Genomic DNA, 25,125 nt, shown 5'->3' with positions numbered 1-25,125 from the left:
CAGCAGAGAATCTATCATCCCTAACCCAACACTCACTAGAAGCCAGTAGTGCCTTCCAGTCATTAAGATGTTAAAAGATAATAATAATAACCCCTACACATTTCCGAAATGGCTCCTCCAGAATAGAACTGCCCCAATAACAGTCTCTAAATAAATAGTGCTACAGATTTGGATTTGTGTGAAACTTGACAATATCAGAGCTCCATAAGACCATGTAAAAAGTTTAATTTTAATCAAGAAAAGGAGACTTAGGGTAAGGCCTCCTTCCATGTCCCTGCTTCGATGCCACGTCAGTTTTTCAGAAAACTGGTAGGTCAAGGAGGAAGCGCTCAGAAAGCTATAGTGGGTCAGAGGTGGAGAGCCAACTGCCAGGGACTGAATACATAGTTCTGGAAAACTAGGAAATGAGCAGCCATGGGGTGCTACCAGATAAGTGGGCATGTGAATGCCTGTGGGCCTGTTCCCACTCTTGTCTTCAGCCCCTACACAGATAACAGTGAAATAGTTGAAGAGAAAATAAAGAAACCAGAACAATTTGTAATATAGAACAATGATCTTTTTTTCCTAAATATTAAGGAATAAAACTACAACTTAAATGTTCTTTATTTAACTCTGTTTTCATTATTTTATCCAGAAAAGTAACAGTGCTCTACTCCTTAAAAAAAAAAAAAAAGAAAAGAAAAAAAAAGTTTGTATTATTTGACACTTGTGGGAACTTCTAAAGTATAATATATTCCAGAAGGTCTGTCAGGGAATGCTTTATATAGCCTTAAACTCCTGTTTTACTCAATTCCCATAAAGTTGTCAACAGGAAATGCCTTGCCTTTCAAAATAAAGGCTTAGTTGCAAAACATGAAATACTATAAATAATACGTAGCTTGTGGAACTACAATCATAGCAGAGTTTCAGATCTTCATGAATGTAAGACTTTTTAAAGATGTATTCTTAATTGGTAACATTTTTGTGAAACAAAGTTAATTTTTCAACTTACCTTTTCAATCACTAAGTATCAAACACTTATTATAAGTTGAACTAATGATTATTAAAAATATAGTCAGTCTTATTATTAATAGTAGCATTTTTAGTTTGATGATAACAATTATGCAGTTGAAGCTTTATTTAAAGTAGTGAAAACAACCCAACACAAAAACAACAGAGGACTATAGAATTAATTTAATATGTATGTTATGCAGCCCTTAAAAGTGTTTTTGAAGAACATTTAAGGGCAAGGGAAAGGTTCACAATGTAATTGGGAAGAAAATTGGGAAGAAAATTGTACTAAAACAGTACAATTTCATTTATCGTCCTAAGTATATATATTAATATATACTTTTAAAAAGCCGGAAGAACAAAAGTTAAATGATTTTTCTTTGGGTGATAGAATTAAACTTATCTTCTTTGTCCTTTTTCTTTTTCACTGAGCATGTATTTAGTGAGAAAAAAGACTTTAAAGGGAAGTAGATTAGTTCTTATGGAGTAACTCTAGATCTCTTTAGTAAACCATGCATTTTACAATTCTTTTAAAATTTACATTCCTCCTAGAAATCTCAGAAAGTCAGGGGTGCGTGAAGTGGTTAACATTGGTTTTAGGCAAAAGGAATGGTATAGAGATGGGGGCAACAAAGCAACTGAAGCAGAAGTTTCTTAGAGGCATAGGGATGAAGAAAGGTATAGGTCCCAACTAGCTTGCAGGAAAACCTAAATAGACACTAAAAGTAATCTTGAATCCCTGAAATTCCCACTGATGAGTGTGATGTTTCTATCATCTGAGTGCAGACTTGCGAACCAGGGCTACCTGGAACCCAGGATTGAGATTTATTTTATTGCTTGATTTCACCACTTCACTGCTTATATTATTAGCCTGTTTCCTTGGGCACATTTCTTAACCTCTCTGAGCCCTGTTTTCTTCACTGGAAAAAGTGCTAAATACATAGATTGTTTTAGTCTTCACAGCAGCTCAGTAAGATTGCTATTATTAAGCCCATTTTATAGATTTAGGAAAGTGGGCCTTAGAGTGTAACCAGTACAAAGTCACAAAGCTAATCATGTTTTGGAGACACCCATGATTTTATGACTCCAAAGCCCATATCCTTTGTACTATTTCACACTTTCTGCAAAAATGTTTATATTATCGCATATTACCTACATGCAGATATCCTGTTATCAGGGGAAGGGAAAATATGGTAGCATTTAGGGCAACACTGAGATGTCAGCCTATACTTCCTGTCCTGTCTTCACCAAATCTATTTCTAATGGAAAGGAATTTAGTTCTGCCCCAGAGCTTGCTTACCACCTCTGCCCTCTTTTCTCTTCTCTATATGTCAAGAACCATTATCCTTAAGATGAAGTCTGGAACAAAACAAACAAAAAGTCGCCTGTTTCCATTGAAAGTAATTGGGAGAGGGTTATAAGTACCAAGATTTTTTCCTACCATCTATTCAAAATCAAGATAATTTATTATATGCATTTGAGAGAATTGCATGATCTACACATCAGCAGTTATTTGAAGAGGAGAAACCTGGGCTAAATGGAACTGTAAGCCAGAGTTAGTCTAGCAATGTCTTAGGACTTCTGATAGATAAGGATGGATATCCAGCAGCCGCCTGCATAGACTTCCCTTTAACTTCCATCTGGTGGTAACTATGCTCCCTCTCCTCATCGTAATGTATTTTATAGATTTGTGAAATAAGGAGGGAAATGTTGCCTTTTTAAAATTTTTATGGACATGCAAATCAAACCCCCCTCTTTTCCCATATAAGCAATTAGGGGGACAAAAGTAAAGGGTTAAGTCACGGTTGGCTCTCTCTAAGCTGAGAATGAGGAATAAGGAAATCATAGACCTGGAAGGCAATGGACATAACCACACAGAACTATCTTACCTCAGAGCTCCAACGGGCTTTTTCAGCCTGTGGACTAACACTGGTTATGGAGAATGGGGTGCTGAGACATACCAAGCAGATTTAGAGCTGACAGTGGTTCTCATCCCCAGAGGCAATTGGAAGTGGGGGCAGGCACAGTTGTCAGAATGATTCCAGGTCTCTACTGGCAATGGGGACGCTACCCGGGCAGCAGTACACAGCAAAGCACTGTCGTGTCTGAAATGTCCTGAGTGCATCCTGATGTTGACTGCCAAGAGAGTCCTCAGGTAGGAGTAGGGCCAAGAGCACAGGGAAGCAGACGGAAGTCATTTTAAGAAAAACATCTTTCTTGCCACCTACTCTGTGGGACAGTGACCCAAGGTTAAGTGGCACACGAGGCATTCTAGAGCAGTGACTTGCATGTGAGTCATGTGCCGTTAGTGGGTCATGAAATCAATCTAGTGTGCCATCGACAATATTTAAAAATAGAATAGAATAAAAGCAAATTGAAAATATCAGAGTATGTCCCAGTACTAAGAATCGGTAATGCGTGTGTGTGTGCGTGTTTACCAATTAAAGATGTAAAATGTATTTTTTTAATGTTTGATAGATTCTTATCTAAAGGACCTACTCTTGTTCATGACCCTCTTAGCAACTCAAGAAGACACAACCTGAGGTTTCCAGCCACATATTTCCAAGATTCCCTGTAAATGGTTAAAGGAATGTGATTGGAGGAGGCGGGGGGAGAACTTACTTCTGTTAAATATTTAGAGGATTTCTTTCCCTTCTATCCCTAATTTATTTCTTCTATATTAGATATTTTTGAACGTGCTTTTATAAATTAATAAGATATAATTCACTCTTTTAAAATCTACAATTCAGCATTGTTTAAAATTGTGCAACCACCATTTCTATCTAATTCTAGAACATTTTTATCACCCAACAAAGAAACACCAAAGAAAATGTTCTGGAATTAGATGTGGTGGTGATTGCAAAACTTTATGAATATACTAAACACTGAATCGTACACTTTAAAAGGATGAATTGTATAGCATGTGAATAATATTTCAGTTCAAGAAATGAAAGAGCACCCCTGTTCATTAACAGTCACTACCTATTCCCCATCCCCCACCACAGCAACCATTAATCTACTTTCTGTCTCTGTATAGATTCACCTCTTCTGGATATTTCATATTAGTGGAATCACATTGTATATGGTCTATTGTGAACAGCTCTTTCACTTAGCATAGTTTTTTAAAGTTCACCTATGTTGTAGCATGAATCAATACTTCATTCCTCATTATTTACTAATAATATTCCATTGTATGGATATATCACATTTTGTTTATCCATTCATCAGTTGGTGGACATTTGAGTTGTTTCCTCTTTTTTGGTTATTATGAATAATTCTGCAATGAGCATTCATGTACACATTTTCGTGTCCACATATGTTTTCAGTTCTCTTGGATATACACCTAAGAGTGGAATTACTAGGTCATATGGTAACTCTGATTAACTTTTGAGGAACTGCCAAAATGTTTTTCTAAGTGGCTGTGCCATTTTGCATTACTCCCAGCATGAAGTTTCCAACTTCTCCACAACCTCAGGAACATTTGTTATTGTCTTTTTTATGATAGCCATCCTAATTAGTATGAAGTGGTAGCACATTGTATTATTGATTTGCATTCCCCTAATAGCTGTTAATATTGAGCTTCATGAGCTTATTGACGATTGGTAGATCTTCTTTGCAAAAATGTCTGTTCACATCTTTTGCCCATTTTTGACTGGGTTGTCTTCTTATTTTTGAGATTTAAGAGTTCTTTATATATTATAGATTCAAGTCCCTTATTCGATACATGATTTGCAAATATTTTCTCCTGTTCTGTCTTTTTACTTTATCGATAGTGTCCTTTGAAGCACAAAGGTTTTAGTTTTTATGAAGTCCAATTTATTTTTTTCTTTTGTCACTAGTACTTTTGGGGTCATATCTAAGAAACCACTGCCTAATCCAGGGTAACAAAGATTTATACCTAGGTTTTCTTTCAAGAGTTTTATAGTTTTAGCTCTTACATGTTAGTTATTTGATCTCTTTTAAGTTAGTTTTTGCTTATGATATGAGAGAGGGATCTGACTTCTTTCCTTTGAATGTGGCTATCCCGTTGTACCCCATCATTTGTTGAAAAGACTATTCTTATTTAATTGTCTTGGTGCCTGTATTACAGATTAAGAGCAAATAAGTACAATTTTGGAGAATGAATATTACAAAAGCCAAATTCACCTGCAAGCTGGATTTCCTCAATTTGTTTAGTAATCTCTATTCCTTTGTTTCTTCATAAGGGAAATGTGTAAAATTACTCTTTCCAACTATGTGTGTTTCAGGGTGTATGTAAAGGGAGGAGGTAAAGAGTACCAGAGTAAAAAGTAGTAATTTCATAACATTTTTTCCAGGATGTAATTTCACACAGAACGAAGCTAAATAAGAAAAAAGGTGGAGAAATACTAAATAACAGCGACAACCAGGGAATCAAAAGTCTGAGTAAGGAGAGGAGAAAAACACTAGAAACATATCAGCAGCTGTTTTATCTTTTACAGGTGAGAACAATTTGTTTTGCTGTGAGTCTTGGATAAATGTTACATTCTATGTTTGTGTTTTACGAGGGATCTATCCCCATGCTAAAACTATTATAGCTTACATGTTTTGAGCACCTGCTAAGTACCGAGTACTATTCTAGGTTATTTACATATACAGTATCTCATTTAATTCTTACTATAACCCAGGGAGCCTTCAGAAAATAATTATTATTGTTATTCCCGTATTACATATCAGAAAACTGAGACACAGCCAGTAAATGGTACTTCAGAGCCCATGGTCTTCCTGACTATATTATACCACAGTTATCTGCAGAAATGGCATAAATCTAGTAACATAAGCCGGTACTATCAACCTTGAAAAAAATTATGTGAAAAACAAAAGTTTACCAGAACCAGTTTGCCCTTCTTTTATGGAAAGAGCCAGAGGGTTTGGATTAGGGTCATAGGGTATCTTTTTTATTTCATTATTTCCATAGCATTATTCTGATCTAAATGAGCAGTAATTTTCCATTGCTTCCAGAGTGCGGGTGAGAACTAGTTATGGTTGGACTCTGGTGGACCAGTTACTATTTTGTTTGACCAGTGATTTACCTTATCCAGCCTACCACAGTCCTAAAGGAAACTGAGTACGTGATAGAGATAGACATAAACAAAGTCCTCTTCAGTAAGAAAACTTTCCCAACAGAGGTAGACCAGCACTTCTTCCTTGAAAGTCCCTATGTGTGTCCCTATTTGTGAGGCCACTGCTGGTGGTGGTGACACTTGAGTCTGTGCTGGAGGATGTCACTGGCATTAGGTGTGCAGAGAACATGTTAGCCAAACCGTAAATGAGGTGTGTCTAGTCTCACTGAGAGAAGAGTTGTCAATGTTGGTAGAGTTGAGAATTCTCTATTTGGAATAACAGATTGGAAGACAGGTGTAGTGTCACAGAGGGCCACAGTGTGGCAGCGTAGCAGGAAAAATTGCTTGACACTAGCAACCTTTCCAGAATGAAAGGGGGCTCACACTAGGCAGGGAAGGGTTATTTTGTCTGCCTAAATTAGATTAATAGTTATCCACCAGTTGGAAATTTGATCGGAGACATTTATCATTTTTGACATCCGTGAACTTCCGAGTGTATGAAGCTTCTTTGATAGAATGTGTGTCATAAGGAAAGTGAAAATTTAGTCATTGGCCTAAGACTTATATTGTTTATCCTGTTATGTAAGTAGAGGCTCCTTAATGGAAAGGAGAAAAAAAGTACAGGAGCATATTTAGAATAATTCCAACAAGTTTTATTTCCCAAACAATCCAAAAACTGATAGTCTTAGGACACAGCCGTTCAGGTATACCGAGTGAAGTTTCTCTTGTAATCACATATTTTTCTTCACCTTTTCTTCTCTCTCCTTTGGAGACATTAGCCCAAGATCACTGAAGAAACTATAGAATAGAGAATGGGCTGGATTCCTTTTGGCCTTTGGATTATGCCTTGGCAAGAATTCTTGGCCAAAGTAACCAATCAATTATTATAGGTTTTGTTTTGGGTTTGTCTCTTCGGTATGAGCCTAAATTTAATGTTTTTAGATCATCTGAGAAGAATGAAGTGTGGGCTTCTTGAGCTTTAGAGTAAGTTTCCTTTCTTATAACCCCGTATGCTTAGTGTGGGAAAAGAATCACTACAGAGCTATAAAGAAAAAGTTGTCCTAAGCTGCTGATTCATAAAATTTCAACCAATCTGTTATAAGCTTGAAAGTAAGTTGAAGTAGTAAAGTAAACTAGAATTTGGATTTTCTTTCAAAAACTAAAGCCAAACTACTTGAGTGGAGTTGTGCTTTGGTGTCCATGGGGGATTGGTTCCAGGACCCCCAAGGACACCACAATTCACAGATGCTCAAGTCCCTATATAAAATGGGATGATATTTGCATATAAACTATGCACATCCTCCTATACACTTTATCTCTAGATTACTTTTAATACCTAATACATTGTAAATAACTGTTGTACTATAGTGTTTAGGGAATAAAGACAAGAAAAGAAGTCTGTACACGTTCAGAACAATAGATGCCGCCATCGTAGGCCTGACTGCGTAGTACATGTCAGTAACAACATAATTTTTCTTTCCGAATATTTTTGATCTGTGGTTGGTTGAATCCATGAATGTGGACCCGAGGATACAGAGAGCCGACTGTATATTAAATGAATATTAGTTTCAACGTATGGAAAATTTTCTTTTCTCATCAGAACAAAGATGAAGAGTGGGAGCATAAAATTAATTTCTCTATACCCTAAATACTATTTTTTCTCTGCGAACCTCCATCTGGTTGCTGTAGCTACTAGAGAAAAACCATATCACTGTGAGGATGGGTGGTACGTGTCATGGATACCACCCTCACTCAGCTAGGCCCTCTGGGCCCCATTTCAGTTTTTTAAAAATTCTTGTCAATTTTTAAGTTGTCTTTTTTTTTTCTTGTCAGTTTCTTCTGGCATTTCACCCATCGACTACCCTGACCTTCACCTTTCTCTTTGGCCTCCTTACTTCCCTCCTACATTCTTACTCCTTGGAAAATGTCATGGCCATCCCCCTGTCACCACATGGAAACATATCCTTTTCTTTTGCTTTCTAGTCTCAGAATATGGGATGTGTTTCCTTCATTCATTCGTCAGTCCTTCCAGGACAGTATATTTAGCTGAGCCCTTGGTCCATGCCTGCCCGTCTCTTCGGATACCAGATTCTATTGGCTATCACCTCTCTCTTCTGTATCTCTACAATAAATATTAATATGTGGCTCAAAATGGTTAACAGTGTACAGTGTATATAATACAATTATATTTTATTAAGTATGCATCACATACTATATAATTTAAATGCTATTGTAACTTTCTAATATAACTTATAGTATAGTATTAATATTAGCTGATACCTTTTAAAGTCTTACTTTGTGCCAGATACTCTTCTATTTGCTGTATACATATTAAGTCATTGAAGAGCAGGGAACTGGGTACTCCTGATTTAATAATATATTAACATATAGTTTTGTGGGGGGTTTTGTTTTTTTTCTTTCCTCTTTCATTGTAGACCAATCCTTCATACCTCGCTAAGCTGATTTTTCAGATGCCACAGAACAAGTCTACTAAATTTATGGATACTGTTATTTTCACATTATACAATTATGCTTCTAATCAACGAGAAGAATATCTACTCCTCAAGCTTTTTAAAACTGCTCTGGAGGAAGAAATAAAGTACGTATGTAAATATATGAAACGGACAATTAAGTTCTCAAACTTTCCACCATGCACTTACACAGTGGAAAGTTCGTGAACTGAATAGTCCAACCTTTCATATATGTAAAAATACCAATAAACAGATCCTTTTGTTAGTAGTGGCTATCTCTGATTTACTAAAATAATTTAAAATGATTCTTATAAGTCATTTATACTATTAATATGTCAAATATATAAAATATGTCAAATTTCTTGAGAAATTTCTCCATCATTATAGATATATTCAGGAAAATTTTCTCCCACCAGTGATACCTTTTCTAGTGCTAAACTAACTTTTGGTTTTGCAACCATACAATAGCTGAAAATCAAGAACTTTTTGAAAGTCAGTGAGAAATTTTAACTTAATAAAAATTCTGTGAGTAATAACGCCATAAATGGGTGAAATGAAAATAAGGATCTCTGCTAAAGAGTCTTCCTTTCTTACTGGAACTTAAGCTTATTTTTGCTAATTTATTTTCTTACTCAGTTAATAAAACAAAAAACAAACAAACAAACAGAATGTGTAGGGAGCTGAGCCAGAAAAAAAATACATGAGAAATGCCCTTACCCAACTAGTGAACCTTAACTGCCTTCCTGACTTCTTAATACCTGAAGCTATGCTAGTTCCTATTGGTCTGAAGCATATTAGCCAGTCACCTCTGCCCTCAGCGTGTCTATAAGGCAGTATGAAAAGTAGGATTCATGAGAAATAGTAATGCTGTGCAGTGGAATAAGGTAAGAGCTAAATAAATGATACACAGTGTAACAGATCAGAGGGAAGGAAAGAAAAGTTCCGATTAGATAAATTGATAAAGATTTTAAGGAAGAGGAGTTAGTTGGCCCAAAACCTTGAAGAATGTCTACAATTTTATAAGAAGAAATGGAAAAGGGAAATAAGGCACAATGGTGATAGAAATAGCACAGGCCAAGGTACAAGAAAAATAGATTAGTTTCACAAAGATCTGACTTAATTAGTGACTACTAGGAAAGGAAGCTGGAAAGGTAGTTTGGGCCAGATCATGGAAGACCTGAGGCCAGGCCCAAGTGCTGAGGCTTTTTACTTTCCAGAAAGCTGTGAAGGCTTTTAAGGATATACTGACATGACCACGTTAGGTTTTTAGAAGATTGATCCACTGGCTGTATGTGAACAGGATGAGTTGGGGCGACACAGGTCAGAAAAATGGGGAGGTAAGAAAGAAAAAGATACTTAGGATTTTTAACACACTAAGTAGAACATCTGGGTGAAAATGTCCAGTTGAAAACTGGAAATTCAAGACTAATTCTTGAAAGAGATGGGGATTAAACATTGAGATCAGTTGTTGAAGGAGATGGGGATTAGACATTGAGATCAGTTCCAGAGAGACAGTAATTGAAGTTGTGTGTGTGAATGAGGTCTGAGGGGAGAGCATGTAGAAAGTGAAAGAAAACAATTAAAATGCGAGAAGAGGAGACAGCAAAAGAAACAAATGGAATTAGGTAAGGGCGAGAATGTGACCCTCTCAGACCCTAAAGGAAAAGCAGGGGAAACAGAAAAAGTGGTCAAGCAGGAGGAGGGTGAGAGGTTTCACAGAGGTGAAAGGGGGGAGACAGGAGTTGGCAAAAGGAAGTCAAGAAGACCTCTCTCCCCCACATGATGTAGCGAGAAGCCACATTGCATAGAATTTGAATGGGACTTGAAGCAGAGGAGATAGTTCATTCAATCAAGAAAGTTATTTTTGAAATTTGGTAACTAGAGAGGGCACAACACTTGTACAGTGGCACCCAGTATTATTAGTCTTGGTCCATTTTCAGTTCATTCCTGCCTTCTAGATTGAAATTAAGGCTGAGAACTTATTTTTAAATCCTTAAATTTCTCAAATAAGAAACACTCAGGTCTGGGTGGTGAACACACAATGGGATTTATAGATGATGTAATACAGAATTGTACACCTGAAATTATGTAATTTCATTAACAATTGTCACCCCAATAAATTAAAAAAAAAAATTTTAATGAATAAAAAAGGAGGGGGAAGAAACACTCATGTTACCAATGATAGCTTCCTTTTAGATCACACTATCTTTGATCTTCCATGGAGGAAAATATAGCCCCACAAAGCCCTTGCTTGCCAGAGAGAATATATACTGTTTAAAACTATCCATAGAGACAAACCATTTTGTTTGGGTTTGGGCTTTTTGTAGATCAAAGGTGGACCAAGTACAGGACATCGTTACTGGAAATCCTACAGTCATCAAGATGGTCGTCAGCTTCAACAGAGGGGCCCGTGGACACAACACGCTGCGCCAGCTCCTGGCTCCCGTCGTGAGAGAGATCATCGATGACAAGTCCCTGATCATCAACACAAACCCTGTAGATGTGTACAAGGCTTGGGTGAACCAACTGGAAACGCAGACTGGAGAAGCCAGGTAACAAAACCAGGAAGATGTTGGTTTTCAGTCATGTTTTATGATCATTTTTACGTGTGTATTTATATGTTCTTAAATTCTGTGTTAAAAAAACAAAAATTACTGTACAAAGTCTGTTTTCAATCCAAGATGTTCCCTCCCTTTAACATATCATTCCTGTCACATTTTTGGACTCTAGCTCACCGTTTTTTTGTTTGTTTGTTTGTTTGTTTTTAATAAATTTTATTGAGGAATATTGGGGAACAGTGTGTTTCTCCAGGGCGCAGCTCAACTCCAAGTCCAGTCGCCATTTTTCAATCTTTAGTTGTAGGCAGCACAGCCCACCATCCCATGCAGGAGTTGAACCGGCAACCCTGGTGTTGAGAGCTCGTGCTCTAACCAACTGAGCCATCTGGCTGCTCAGCAGCAGCTCGTTGTCTTCAATCTAGTTGTGGAGGGCGCAGCCCATCAGCCCATGTGGGAATCGAACCTGGCAACCCTGTTGGTGAGAGCTTGCACTCTAACCAACGGAGCCATCCAGCTGCCCCCGATTCTTGCTCATCTTGATAATACACAATATTGTCACATCTCAGTACCAGTTGATCCCCAAGGCCACAACTTCTATAATTCTCTCCCTTGGTTATTCTTTGTGTGTTTCTAAATCGAGACCTAGAAATGGAACACACTTTCTCTACGCCAGACAATACACACTTTTTTACACTTACTAAGTGAATAACTTTAACATGTGAACATCAACAAGCCCGGTGCGATTGTCTTGTTCTAGGTGGTGGTTTGTAGATTTAAGCAATCCCAACTTTTTATTTCCTGCAAAAAGATACCTTGTAAAATCATTAAGATATGCACAGAGAATTTCATGGGTGGTTTTCACACACTGTTTGTAATAGCAAAAGTTGGGAAATGTCAAAATATTTAGCTTTGGGTGATTTGTTAAATAAATGTTTGTGAAACATAACGGGGTAGTAAGTAACTATTTAGAATCATGGTATACAAATATATTTATTGGCATGGAAAAATGTTCATGATGTAGTTTTCAGTCGCAGTTTAAAAAAAGAACTGTGCAAGCATTTACACGCACAGGTAGTATCCTCATGGAATGTGTATGTACACGAATTACATTATGCTCATGCGGGTGTGAGGTCCATATACACACATGCATAGAGGACCCAGAAAACTATGGACTAAGATATGAAAAGTGGTTGCCTACGAGTTGGTATTTTTTTCTTGTTTGCATATATGTAATTTTTTTCTGTAAAGAACATACTGCTTTTTATAATTTTTTTTTAAGGGAAAGAGAAAGTTAACTGGGTCTTTGTTACCTCAGTATGCCACTTATTTTGCCAGGTAATCTCAAAGGGAGAGCCTGGAATCCCCGTGCTCTACTGGTGGCCGAGGGTACCATCTAGGCATGCCTCCCCTCACTTAGCTAACATTTTATCATTGGAGTCAGTGGGCAAAATCCAGTTTACTATACAAAGCTTGAATCAACTTGGCAAGGATACAAACGCTCGTACCTAAGCTCCATGAAGTAAAAGCCCTTGTTGTGTTTTCAGCAATCTGCCTTATGATGTGACCACAGAACAAGCCCTGACATACCCAGAAGTGAGAAATAAACTGGAGGCATCCAATGAGAACCTGAGAAGGGTCATCGACAAAGTCCTGAATTCCATCATTTCTTCCCTTGATCTGCTGCCGTAAGTTGTATATGTAGCAACTTTAACATTCTTTGCTGAAAGTTCTTGAAATAATAAGTAAAATAGACCTTGGTACTGAAGGTAGGAGTTTTTCTCTCATATTTTGTTTACTATTTTGAACATTTGCTTATATTTGCATTTTAAATTCCTAACTATTCTCCCCAGAGGGAACGATGCAAACCAGTACTCGGTTCCTTTCATCCATGGAAGTCCTGTGATTCCGTTACCATCTCATTTTATGTTTAGTTTTTAGGAAACTGCCGGGCTCGAGTTGACTGGAACAATTGCTGTGTTTCTTCCTCACTTAGCCTTTTTCCATTATTTTCTTTTTGTCATCTGTTTTACATGTAGTTATGGATTGAGGTATATAGCCAAAGTACTGAAGAATTCGATCCATGAGAAATTTCCCGACGCAACAGAAGATGAGCTATTAAAGGTAGATTTTCAAGAGTAATCTCACCATAGCTTCTCTTGGGGGTATGAGCCAAAATCACCAACACACCATTTTGTAAGATTTTTTTCCCCGGGTATGACTTGTATAAGCTCAGGTCTTCTATTTCTAATGACTATCGTGATTATTGATTATGCTGAGGTTAATGTGGAGATGTCATACATTATTGCGATTGTTTATATTAGAGCATTTTCAGGGCAATAGCATATTTTTCACCAAAAAAATAATTTTTTAACTATATGAGTAATATGTGATTATATTCACTACCCTTATTTAACTCCTCATTAGAATTCAAAACACAAAATAATTTGTTTTCTTGGGTAATGTCAATTAATATTTACTGTTATAAAAAAACCCAAACCCTTGAATTATCTCTCTTAAAAATAGTCTTTTCTTCTGCATCATTCCAGATTGTTGGAAACCTCCTGTACTATCGGTACATGAACCCAGCTATTGTAGCTCCCGACGGCTTTGATATCATCGACATGACAGCCGGAGGTCAGATAAATTCTGACCAGAGGAGAAACTTGGGATCAGTGGCCAAGATCCTTCAGCATGCAGCCTCCAATAAGCTGTTTGAAGGAGAAAATCAGCATCTCTCATCTATGAACAATTATTTATCAGAGACGTATCAAAAGTTCAGGTGAGAGGGGTCATTACTTTTGGAGAAACTTGCAAGATGTTGGAGAAAAATAGTATGTTCTGTGCCCAAAGCTGGAATTGGGGGTGGGAGACAGGACGTCAGGCGGCAGCATGCATTTCTTCCACCAGTAAGCACTGTGGAGAAAAAGGAGGGAGGGATGAGCAGGCTGGGTTACTTCTATTGGTGTTGCCCATGCCACCCTCGGCCCCAGTGCCCCTGTTACATTGAATTGTCCCCATATCTACGGTTTCTGCTGTCGACAAAAAGAAATATTAATCTTGTTGGTATGCTACAGGCTTATAGTAGTGAGAATTGAAAAATCAAAAGAGCTAATTTCTGCTTTGTTGAACTGAAGAGGGTTTTGTTTTGTTTTCAAGAACTTGTCCAATCAGGAAAAACTTGCCTTGTCTGCACCAAACAATAGTAGGAAACTGGGTATTTGGTTTTGAAAGGTTGGAAAAACCCAGCTTTTGTATTTGTTGAGGATTGTATGTGTTCTAGTCTCAAACTGCTCCTAATTATATGTGTGAGACCTAAGTCTTTTGACTTCAAATGCATTTCCAAAGCATATCACTAATCATTCAACAGGGACATGAAACGAGTAAGTCCTGCAGAAATATTCACTCACCTGAAACTCTCTTGGCATTCATTTTTTTCTCCTGTCTGCCATTTAGTCAGTAGGTCATAGAAGTGTGACATAAATGTGGCCTCTTTCACTCCTCGCTTGGAAAATGATCATTTCCTATTCCTTGGTTTTCCTCTGGATTAGTGCTTTATCTACTGGCAAAGATAGCTCATGATTATGAATCTCTATTTGGCGTGTATGGCCTCTTGTGGGAAAAAAAAAAATCCCCAAATCCTCTTACTATAGGAAGTTGCAATTTCTCAAGCTGCTAATTTTAGGTCTTCTCACTGACTGAAAACGTAATATACATTTCCCTGTTAGCCCTTATCTGCTATTACAGTTTCCCTTTACTTCTTTTTTTCTCACATTATTCCTGTCAACCATCTATGTTCCCAACTCTTTTTCATTTCAAAAGAAACAAAACCAAAAGCCTCTCCTCACCTCCTTTAAAGTCATTTGTTTTCTCTTCCACTCATATTTATCCTTTGTATATCTCAGCAACTCATGAAAAATTATAGCCAAAAGAGTGCAGAAGACCAGTTGTCACGTGGAAACATGCTCTTCCCCCGCCCCCCAGCATGGCGGCCCGCCATTTAACCTCCTGCCTTGGGGTAGAAAAGTAGAGGTCATTTCTGGTGTTTAAGCCTTTGTGTATAAGTCTGGTGTATAAGCCTTAGATACGCCAAGGATGACTTGAGGCAACTGAAACATTTACAGCTTTATAGAATATAATACCTATTCTACCGGCGCAAAGGATCACTGAAGCTGTGATCGCAGCACAGCTGGCTTTCTTGATCTCTCTGTCTAAATTTGCTATAGCTAAAAAGGGCAGACTTCTTAGAGTCTGAGTACTGAGCATTGTACACATTTATTTATGTGTCTATCCTTAACAGCCTTCCCAGAAGCCAGCAAAGGTTGTTTAGATCAACTAAGTGGAGTAGGCTTAACTCGAATTTTTGTCAAATTGGTTAACAGAACCTCTGAAGGGTTGCTGGGTACTGAAGGCCCAAGAGCTTGTGCCATTTAAAGGAGACAATTTTATTGTTTTTCGGATTGTTTTCTCTAGAAAGTCTTGATTCTTAGATCGAGGAACATCAACCTTGACATGTTTGCTTAAAATTTCAGGGTCCATTTTTTAAATCATATTTTTTAAACAACATGCCTATAATTTGATTATATTGAGTCACTAGCAGGGCCCTACTGCTCTCTCCATTCCTTTCTGAGGAGCTGGGTCCAGCATCTAGAAACCTGGACTCAGCTTCCACAGTTCAGAGCCAGCCTAGACGATGCTGTAACAAGTCCTCCCAAGGTTTGGGGGAGAAAACAAAGAACTAGCCATCAGTCAAGATTTTCTCACTATTTATGAAGCTGTTTAACTCACAAATTTGACTGTCTTAAGACTTTTTTGTTGTTGTTAGGAAATATTTCAAAGAAGCGTGTGATGTCCCTGAGCCAGAAGAAAAGTTTAATATGGATAAATACACAGATGTGGTGACAGTCAGCAAACCAGTCATTTTTATTTCAATTGAAGAAATCATCAGCACACATTCAGTAAGTGGGGTTGGAAGAGCATCTTAGCAATGGGTCCATTGTTCAGACATCTGTTTCTTGAAAATGCTTAGTCTCTCTACAGGGTTTACTGTAAGCATATGCTAATACTCATATTCTTAATCCTAAGAAATATTTGAGTATTTATTCCCTGACTCTTATGTATTAGTAAAATTCCTTCTCAAAAACAAGGAAAGTTTACTTTTTCCACAATCCATTGACAGTCAGATTGTGAATGTGTGGTGGAAGCCGTGAGCAGGGACAGGCCCTGGTATTTTCCCCACCCACCGAGGCCACACTACCTGAATCCACATACTCTATCTCTCTCCATTTCAGGAATCCTCTCAGCTTTTCCAGTAACTTTCTGGAAAAATGAGAATGTTTATTCTAATATTTGGACATAAAGAGAGAGAAAATAAACAGGCTGCTCAGGGTTAGGAAGAGAAGACACCCCCACCCAACAATAGCTGCCGACAAAGAATCACTTGTGTTGCTCTAAAACAAACCCCCCATTTCTTAGAAGCAGGCAGTTTCAGTCTGTGCAATGTCGTAATGTCTCAATCTGCTCCTCGTGCAAACATCACCACCACCGTGAGCCATGAGCATGTATTAGGGGCCTTTTGAGGGCAGGGCAATTTGCTTGGCATTGAGAAGCCTTATGTGGCTTTTTAATCATTTAAAGTAAAAAGGGAGGCTAAGCATGGAGAAGGTTTTTGCTTGTTATTAAAAAACCAGTTGGAACTTATTTCCTGAAAAACCGAGGTTCTTCAAAGGGAACCTTTCCAAGAATAGTTTTGGATCTTGCTACTCCAAGCCAGGTCCGGGAGATGTGTTCAGAATGTACCCAGGACCTGCATTCTGACAAGATCTCAGGCGATTCGGACACACACTAAAGGTCAAGAAGCCCTGGTTAAGGACACACTCAACTTCAGATGATACACACAAGTAGGAGGAAAGCAAAACAAATACACTCTTCTCAAAGGTCCTGCTCCTGGCCCCATCAGACGAGATACAATAACAAATGGCAACATTGACTGCTCAAAATTTCAGCGTTTATTATTCAGCTCTTCTAAGAAACTAAAGCTTGACTATAAGCTTGGAAGAAAGTGAATCTACTTTGAATTGTCCTCTTTCAGCGTTGAAACAGGGAACCTCCTCACATTTGCAACAAGCTCTCCAGAAGTATTGTGATTGACCCTAAACAAAGACACATCTGAATGACAAACAGAAAGCACAAGTTGGTGGATTAAACAAAGAGGCTATACTTCTTTTCTCGATAAACACCCCAAATCACAAAGAAAACATATTCAGCAGTGCATCGTTTATAAACATAACTTTCTAAGGAGCAAGTGGACAGATTCCTGTTTGAGCAGCGACCCATTGATCTATTTCTGTGGTAGGTTATCCATTTCAAAGAAAATGTCCACATGTTGGCTGCACATTTGCTAAGGGCAATATCCTCATGCAGGAAAAGTGCTGGAAGTTCTCTTTTACGAGAGTTTCCTTCCCAAGGACAGCACAGAGAAAATGTGATTGTGTTAATTTAGACTGTTACTCTCTAAGGAGAAATAGTCTGTTCCTTTTGTTAACAAAAATTGAAAACAGAATCCAATCCTGGGAAACATAGCTTGTGACTGCTTTGGAATTCTTTCATGTGTTAGGGTGGAAGCAGTTGTAATAACGTGGGAGTAGTGTAATTGCAAAGACTGTCCTGTTTACTGTCTGACTCAACTGAAGAGGTGTCCACATGCAGACACCAGCACAGCAGTAGCACGACGTGCCAAGTCTGTGGCCTGCCCCTTGTTCTCCAACAAATATGTAGAACCTCAAAATAAGCTCTTTAATGAGACCTTTTCAGACAATTTTTATGTTCTGTAGTTATCAGAATAAAGGGTACAAACTGACCATCCTTTTCCAAGGACAGCAGCCAAATCTCGGCAGAGGACAAGATCATAAATGTATCCATCTTGCTTATTTTATTCTTGTCTCTAACTTACCTTCCCCCAAAAGTGTCCTATGTATGATCCACGCAGATTTCACTGTTGTCTAAATGACCATCACCTCTATTACTTATATAATGTCTTTCTTTAAATCAACTCATCCTTAAAAGAAAAAGAAAAGTACATATCTTTGCTTTAAAACAAAATACCCCTGGCATGCCTTGTTGGAAAAACTGGCATGCCTTGCAATAAACAGAAACTTTAAAAGTAAATAAGTATAATGAAAACTGAGTAGTTGGATATAGTTGTTTCCTTGGAGCAATGTATCTTGAGGCCTTCTCTCCCTTTCTTAAAAACCCAATTAGCAAGTGTTAGGAATGTTAATGGAAACTCAGCATTAAACAGATACTCTCTCCACCAATCTTAAAGATTAAAAGAGAATGGAAAAGGAAGTACACTGAAGGCAGTGTAAAGCTAGCATAAGGATAGACATACCAATCAATAGGCTAAAACTGAGAATCTAGAAATAAACCCTCAAATTTATGGTCAATGTTTTTTCAACAAAATGCTAGAAATGTTCAAAGGGAAAATAATAGTCTTTTCAACAAATGGTGCTGGGGGCAACTAGAAATCCCCGTGCCAAGAATGAAGTTGAACCCCTTCCTTCAACCCTACACAAAAATGAACTCAACATGGATCAGAGACCTAATGTAAGAACTAAAAGTATGAAACTCTTAGAAGAAAATATAATACCGTGTTTCCCCAAAAATAAGACCTAGTCGGACCATCAGCTCTAATGCGTCTTTTGGAGCAAAAATTAATATAAGATCCAGTCTTATTATATTATATATCATATCATATTATATCATATTATACCTGGTCTTATAGTAAAATAAGACTGGGTCTTATATTAATTTTTGCTCCAAAAGATGCATTAGAGCTGATGGTCCGACTAGGTTTTATTTTTGGGGAAACACGGTAGATCTTTGTGACTTCAGATTAGGCACTGGTTTCTTAGCTATGACATCAAATGCACAAGAAGCAAAAGAAAAAAAAATGTATGCATTGGATCTCATCAAAATTAAAAACTTTTGTGCTATAAACAGTGCCATCAAGAAATTGAAAAGACAACCAAGGAAATAAGAGAAAATAATTACAAATGATATATCAGATAAAGGACTTGTATCCAGAATATACAAAGAAAACCTACAATTCAACGATAAGATAAATAATCCAGTTTAAAAATGGACAACTGTGCATCAGTGAACACAATGAATAGAGTAAAAAGGCAACCTACAAAAAGGGAGAAAATATTTGCAAATCATATATATGATAAGTAGTTGATATCCAGAATACAAGTGGCTGATAAGCACATGAAAAGATGTTCAACATCATTGGTAGTCAGAGAATGCAAATCAAAACCACAGTGAAATCAACTTCACTCCCATTGGGATGGTTAGAATCAAAAAGCCGGGTAATAACAAATGTTGGCAAGGATGTGGAATAATTGCAACTCTCATATACTGCTGGTGAAAATGTAAAATGGTACAGCCACTTTGGGATTCAGTTTGGCAATTCCTAAAATGTTAAACATGGTGCAGAAATTCTACTGGTATGGATGGACTCAAGAAAAATGAAAACGTCTGTTCACACAAAAACTTGTACATGAAAGTTCATAGCATAATTATTCATAATAGCCAAAAAAGTGGAAACAAATGACCATCAACAGATGAGTACATAAAGTGTGATATCTCCGTATGATGGAATGCTATTTGGAAATGAAGAAGAATGAAGTACTGATTCATGCTACAACATGGATGGACCTTGAAATCATCATGCTCAATGAAAGAAGCCAGTACAAAAGGCTACAAATTGTATGATTCCATTTATATGAAGTGACTAGAACTAAATCTATAGAGACAGAAAGCATGAGAATCATTGCAGGGGCTAGGAGGAATGGGTGATGGGGAGTGACTGCTAATGGGTACAGAGTTTCTTTTAGAGTGATGAAAATGTTCTGGGATTAGATAGTGGTGATGGTTGCACAATTCTTTGAATATGCTAAAAATCAATCACATCATGCATTTAAATGAGTGAATTTGATGGTATGTTATATCTACATAAAGTTTTTTGAAAAAAACAGATTGAAAAATGAAGAAGTTTCATTGATCATTGTGATTCAGAGTGTTGTAAGATAATTACTCAAAACAACTAATATTATATTTCCTATCGACCAAAGGTACCAGTGCCATACTTTGGAAATATTGTTTTAATTTTAAATGCAAACAAAAACAAATGTGTTGTCCTTCACAGTTTTACCATCCAGTGCTATTGCTCTTCCGGAGTTAAGAATGTTTCCTCTAAGACCTGGCAAAATACCCGAGCAGTGTTACTCACCTCTGATCCTTTTTTGGGGAGTGGTGAAAGCTGGTACATCTAGGTCTCAGGCCAAGGAACCAGATAGGCATTTCTGCCACTCCTACTCATCAAAGATCTTCAATGCCAGAGAGATTAAAATAGCTAATAGTGGTGATTTTTTTAAATAGCTGGAGTATTTGATTACTGCGTAATCAATTTTTCTCTGAAGAGATATGGAAATGCCCTTCCACTTGTCTACCAGTGTTAACCAAGAGACTTCTGACTCCTATTAGACTCTTTCCCCCCAACTTTGATTTTTTTCTATAAAGTGGAGTGGAGCACTGGGGTTAGGTGGAAGAAGGCTTCCCCCAGCAGATCTTGCTGAAAGAGGGTTTATGAGCACCTTTCACAAAGCTACAATTTCTTGATGAAGAGTAGGCACTTCCCTCTAAGGTGAAATAAAAACTGTGTGTCTCTCTGAGCTCTCTAATTTTAATAAATGTCAGACTTGTATTTAAGATTCAAACAATATCAGGAGAAAATTATGAAAAACTGGAAAGGGAACTATGTAAATATGGTAGCAGTTGAGAGTTTACTTTTATCTTTGTGTGTTGCTTTCTATACAAAGCTCTTGTTGGAGCACCAGGATGCGATTGCACCTGAAAAACATGATTTACTGAATGAACTGCTGGAATTGCTGGGAGAAGTACCTCATGTGGAATCTTTTCTTGGTAAGAGCTTGTTCCTTCTACTTACGTTCTGGGTTGTATTTAGTAGTTTGGTTAGTTGGTTGGTTGGTTTTCCTATCCCAGATCAAAATATTTTTGGAATTTACTACCTAAGCTTATTTAAAGGATAATAAGTACAGTAGCCACTTCCTACATTAAAGGTTCTGTAATTCATACTGTCCTTGATTGTGAAACACTTTGGTATTCTTGAAGGTAAGCACTAGATACATCAAAAAAGGATTTGTCAACCTATATTATAAACAAAGAAAAGAGCCAAACTTACTAGAAATTTCTTGCTGTGTTCTCTAAGGATTTCAGTAGTTCTCTCTTTTAGTAATTTTTTCCGATTTTAAATATCTATGCCCCATGTTATTTTAATGTTTAAATAAAAGATATTAAAAGCCACTTTAAGTATATTGGAATGTTTTTGTTTTTTTTTATGAAGACCATGATCTCCTGTCCGACTACTGAGCTTATCTTTCCCACAGAACCTTTATCTTCCATTGTTCATGAACCATCACAATGAGTGAATTGGGAAAATAACAGTGTTTTTTTTCTACAGGGGAAGGAACCATTGACCCCAATGATCCTAACAAGGCAAATACACTAAGTCAACTCTCAAAGACTGAGATTTCCCTTTCCTTGACAAGCAAGTACGACTTAAGGGATGGTGAAGCTATAGATGGCCAACGACTCATGATAAAGTAAGTTTGGGGCTTAAAGAGCACGTATCTCTAATCAAGCATCATAAACCGTGCAAATTCAAATAAGGCTTAAATCCCTAAAGAATTCATTTTAAAATGTCTAAATATTGAAATACATTCTGTTTATCCATCAAATATCTAACCAAGCAAAGGATAATAGACCCTTTATAATTTAAGAGGGAAGTGAACATCATAATAGTTTATATAGCCTAACTTATATTTTAATTTTCCCTGTTGTATTATGATTCCTTTAAGAAATGAAGTGATTAACTCAGCCTGTGAAAATCTTGAATTAACTCCAGGGAAATATCTGTTTCAGAGTGGTCAAAAGATTTGAACCAAATTTAATTTGTGGGATAAAATGGTAATATAAAAGGCACACACATTAGGATAAGACATAATGCTATCATCTGATTTATTACCTCTTTTCCTATTAAAGTAAGCCTGGATATGTTTACCAGCTTTGACTTTATTTATACCTTACTTCCTGCCCCCAAAGATTTCAAAGGAAGCATTCACATTTTCAATTAATAGAGTATTTTTTCTATCAAGGCCACATGGATATTTCATACCAATTCTTTACACACAGAGCAAGAAAGAATGAGATCCATGATAACATCATAAATTAACACACCATATGCCAACAACACTGGCTCACCAAACAATACAGTTTTTAAGAACTTATAAATACAAGGATGCATATTAGCACATTAGAACAGTTGTGGATTGGGATGAGATGGAGAATGGAAATTGGAACTGGAGACAAAGGGAATGAATGTGTATTTAAATAATACTTCACATATCACTTCCAAGCTACACGTCCTGAATTCTGAGGTTATTTTCCTTTGTGACAAGAACATTTTGTTTCTGCCACTGACGTGCTTCAGACAGACTCATTTCCAGTTGATTTTTTTTTCCAGATACTCAGTCACTCATGAAAAAGCCAAAAAAAAAAAAAAAAAGCTTACTCATTGTGCTATGTTGTGACATGTGCTGCTTCCATTAGGCTTATTTATTTTGTCCTCAGAGTATCTAAGGCTTCATTCATTCATGTAGCAAATATTTGAGTACCTACTCTGTGTCCATGGCACTGGGCTTGATGCTGGAGAGACAGCAGCAATGGTCCCTGCTTTCCAGTGACCTAAAATATAACAATGGACACCTGCAGGACTTGCACACAACCTTGGCCTCAGAAAGGTCGAGGGCAGTTCTTTTAGACTACTGATTACCTAGTCAGATTGAATTTGCAGAGCGAGGACTCAGGACCGGGCAACAGAGCAAAGGGCGAAAACTGTGCAGTCCACTCCCTGCATTCCTCTGAGCAAGTACCAATTATAAAGGTAACTGGAAATATAGACTGTGTAGTTCCGACATGCAAATTAAATTAGATCAAGTATCCTATGATCTCATAAGCTTTGTCCTTGGGAGTAATGAGAGAAAATGTCTCCATAATTGTTTTTGTCTGTTCTTGGAACATCATTTTCTAAATGCGGTCAACTCACATGTCTGCATTGATGAATGGAAATCATAATTGGGGTAGTCTAAAATATCAAATAATTTGAATGTCATATACATTTGTGCTTATTTCTGAATGTGAGTCTCCATGGTTCTGCAAACCTTTGGAATTCACATTTTTAAAGCAAAACCATGAAAGTCAGGCGTGGGGTGGCCAGTTAGCTCAGTTGGTTAGAGCACGGTGCTCTTAACAACAAGGTTGCCAGTTCGATCCCCACATGGGCCACTGTGAGCTGCACCCTCTACGACTAGATTGAAACAACTACTTGACTTGGAGCTGGTGGGTCCTGGAAAAACACAATTAAAAAAGTAAATAAAAGTTAAAAAAAAAAAAAGTCAGTCGCATTGGGCAGTGATGTGTCTTATCCAGGGAAACCTGGGCATTGTTCTACTTGTCCCAACCCTTGCATGGCTCTCTCCTAGCTCCCCACTGTGTGCTGGAAACAGTCTACCCCTTTCATCTCCCTACTAAGGAGAAGCCAGCCAGTGGTTCTATTTTTTTATTGTGGTAAAATACAACATAAATTTATCTTTTAAAATTTTCCATTTTAACCTTTTAAAGTGTAGCATTCAGTGGCATTTTAAAGTTCATTCAGAATGTTGTGCAACCATCATTACTATCTAGTTCATCACACCAAAAGTAAACCCCATATCCATTAAGCAGTCACTTCCCAATATCTTTGGGTCATCTTTCCAGCCCCTGCTCCCCAGTCCCTGGGAGCCACTAACCTGCTTTCTGTATGTATTTGCCTATTCTGGAAATTTCATATAAATGGACTTTCATATACAATATGTGGCCTTTTGCGTCTGGCTTTTACTCAGCATAATATTTTTGGCTGAATAATATTCCATTATACGGGTATTCCACATTTATCATGTCTATTTGGGTTGTTTCCATGTTTTGACTAATGTGAATATTTGACTAACACTATGAACATTTGTACAAGTTTTTATTTGAACACCTATTTCAAGTTCTTTTGGGTATATACCTAGGAGTGGAATTGCTGGGTCATATGGTAATTCTATGTTTAGCTGTTTTGAGGAACTGCCAAACTTTTTTCCACAGTGGCAGCACCACTTTATATTCTCACCCACAAAGTATGAGAGTTTCAATTTTTTCACATCTTCACCAACATTTGTTTTGTTTTTCCTTATAGCCATCCTAGTAGATATGAAGAGTAGTATCTCTTTGTGGTTTTGATTTGCATTAGGCTAGCGATTAATAATGCTGAACATCTTCCTATGTGCTTGTCAGCCATTTATGTATGTTCTTTATAGAAAGGTCAATTCAAGTCCTTTGCCCATTTTTTAATTGGATTGTTTGTCTTTTTGTTGCAGAGTTGTAAGTTTTTCATATATTCTGAATAGTAAACCCCTATCAGATATATGATTTGCAAATATTTTTACCCCTTCTGTGGGTCATCTTTTTAGTTTCTTGGTAATGTCCTTTTCTGCCCCAAAGTTTTTTTTAACCTGATGAAGTCCTGTTTATCTATTTCTTATTGTTGCTTATACTTTCGGTGTCATATATGAGAATTCATTGCCAATCAAAGGTCATGAAGATTTACTTCTCTGTTTTCTTCTCAGAGTTCTATAGTTTTAGCTTTTACGTGTAGGTCTATGATCACTTTTGAGTTAATTTTTGTATATGGTATAAGGTAGGGGTCCAACTTCGTCCTCTTTTGCATGTGGATATCTAGTTATTGCACCGTCATTTCTTAAAGAGACTATTTTTTTTCCACTGGTCTAGGCACCTTGTCAAAAGCCAATTGATCATACATGTATGGCTTTCTAGATTCTCAACTCTATTCTACGGGTTGTATGTCTG

At 37.3% G+C, this 25,125-nt stretch overlaps 1 protein-coding gene across 3 annotated transcripts in view; it reads left to right on the top strand.

The window, feature by feature from the left end:
- Positions 1-25,125, top strand: part of IQGAP2 (IQ motif containing GTPase activating protein 2) — a 266,105-nt gene that overhangs the window by 221,703 nt on the left and 19,277 nt on the right. For all 3 annotated transcript variants that reach the window (XM_081053199.1, XM_081053197.1, XM_081053198.1), the window contains 9 exons: positions 5,307-5,450; positions 8,507-8,670; positions 10,870-11,094; positions 12,645-12,785; positions 13,137-13,221; positions 13,647-13,879; positions 15,923-16,055; positions 20,979-21,081; positions 21,641-21,782. In XM_081053199.1, the coding sequence (XP_080909325.1) occupies positions 5,307-5,450; positions 8,507-8,670; positions 10,870-11,094; positions 12,645-12,785; positions 13,137-13,221; positions 13,647-13,879; positions 15,923-16,055; positions 20,979-21,081; positions 21,641-21,782 (1,370 nt within the window). The remainder of the gene's footprint in view (positions 1-5,306; positions 5,451-8,506; positions 8,671-10,869; positions 11,095-12,644; positions 12,786-13,136; positions 13,222-13,646; positions 13,880-15,922; positions 16,056-20,978; positions 21,082-21,640; positions 21,783-25,125) is intronic.

The sequence above is a fragment of the Rhinolophus hipposideros genome (assembly GCF_964194185.1).
Source record: "Rhinolophus hipposideros genome assembly, chromosome: 7".
In the NCBI taxonomy this organism is placed as follows: domain Eukaryota; kingdom Metazoa; phylum Chordata; class Mammalia; order Chiroptera; family Rhinolophidae; genus Rhinolophus; species Rhinolophus hipposideros.
This window is presented reverse-complemented; position numbering and strand designations above follow the sequence as displayed.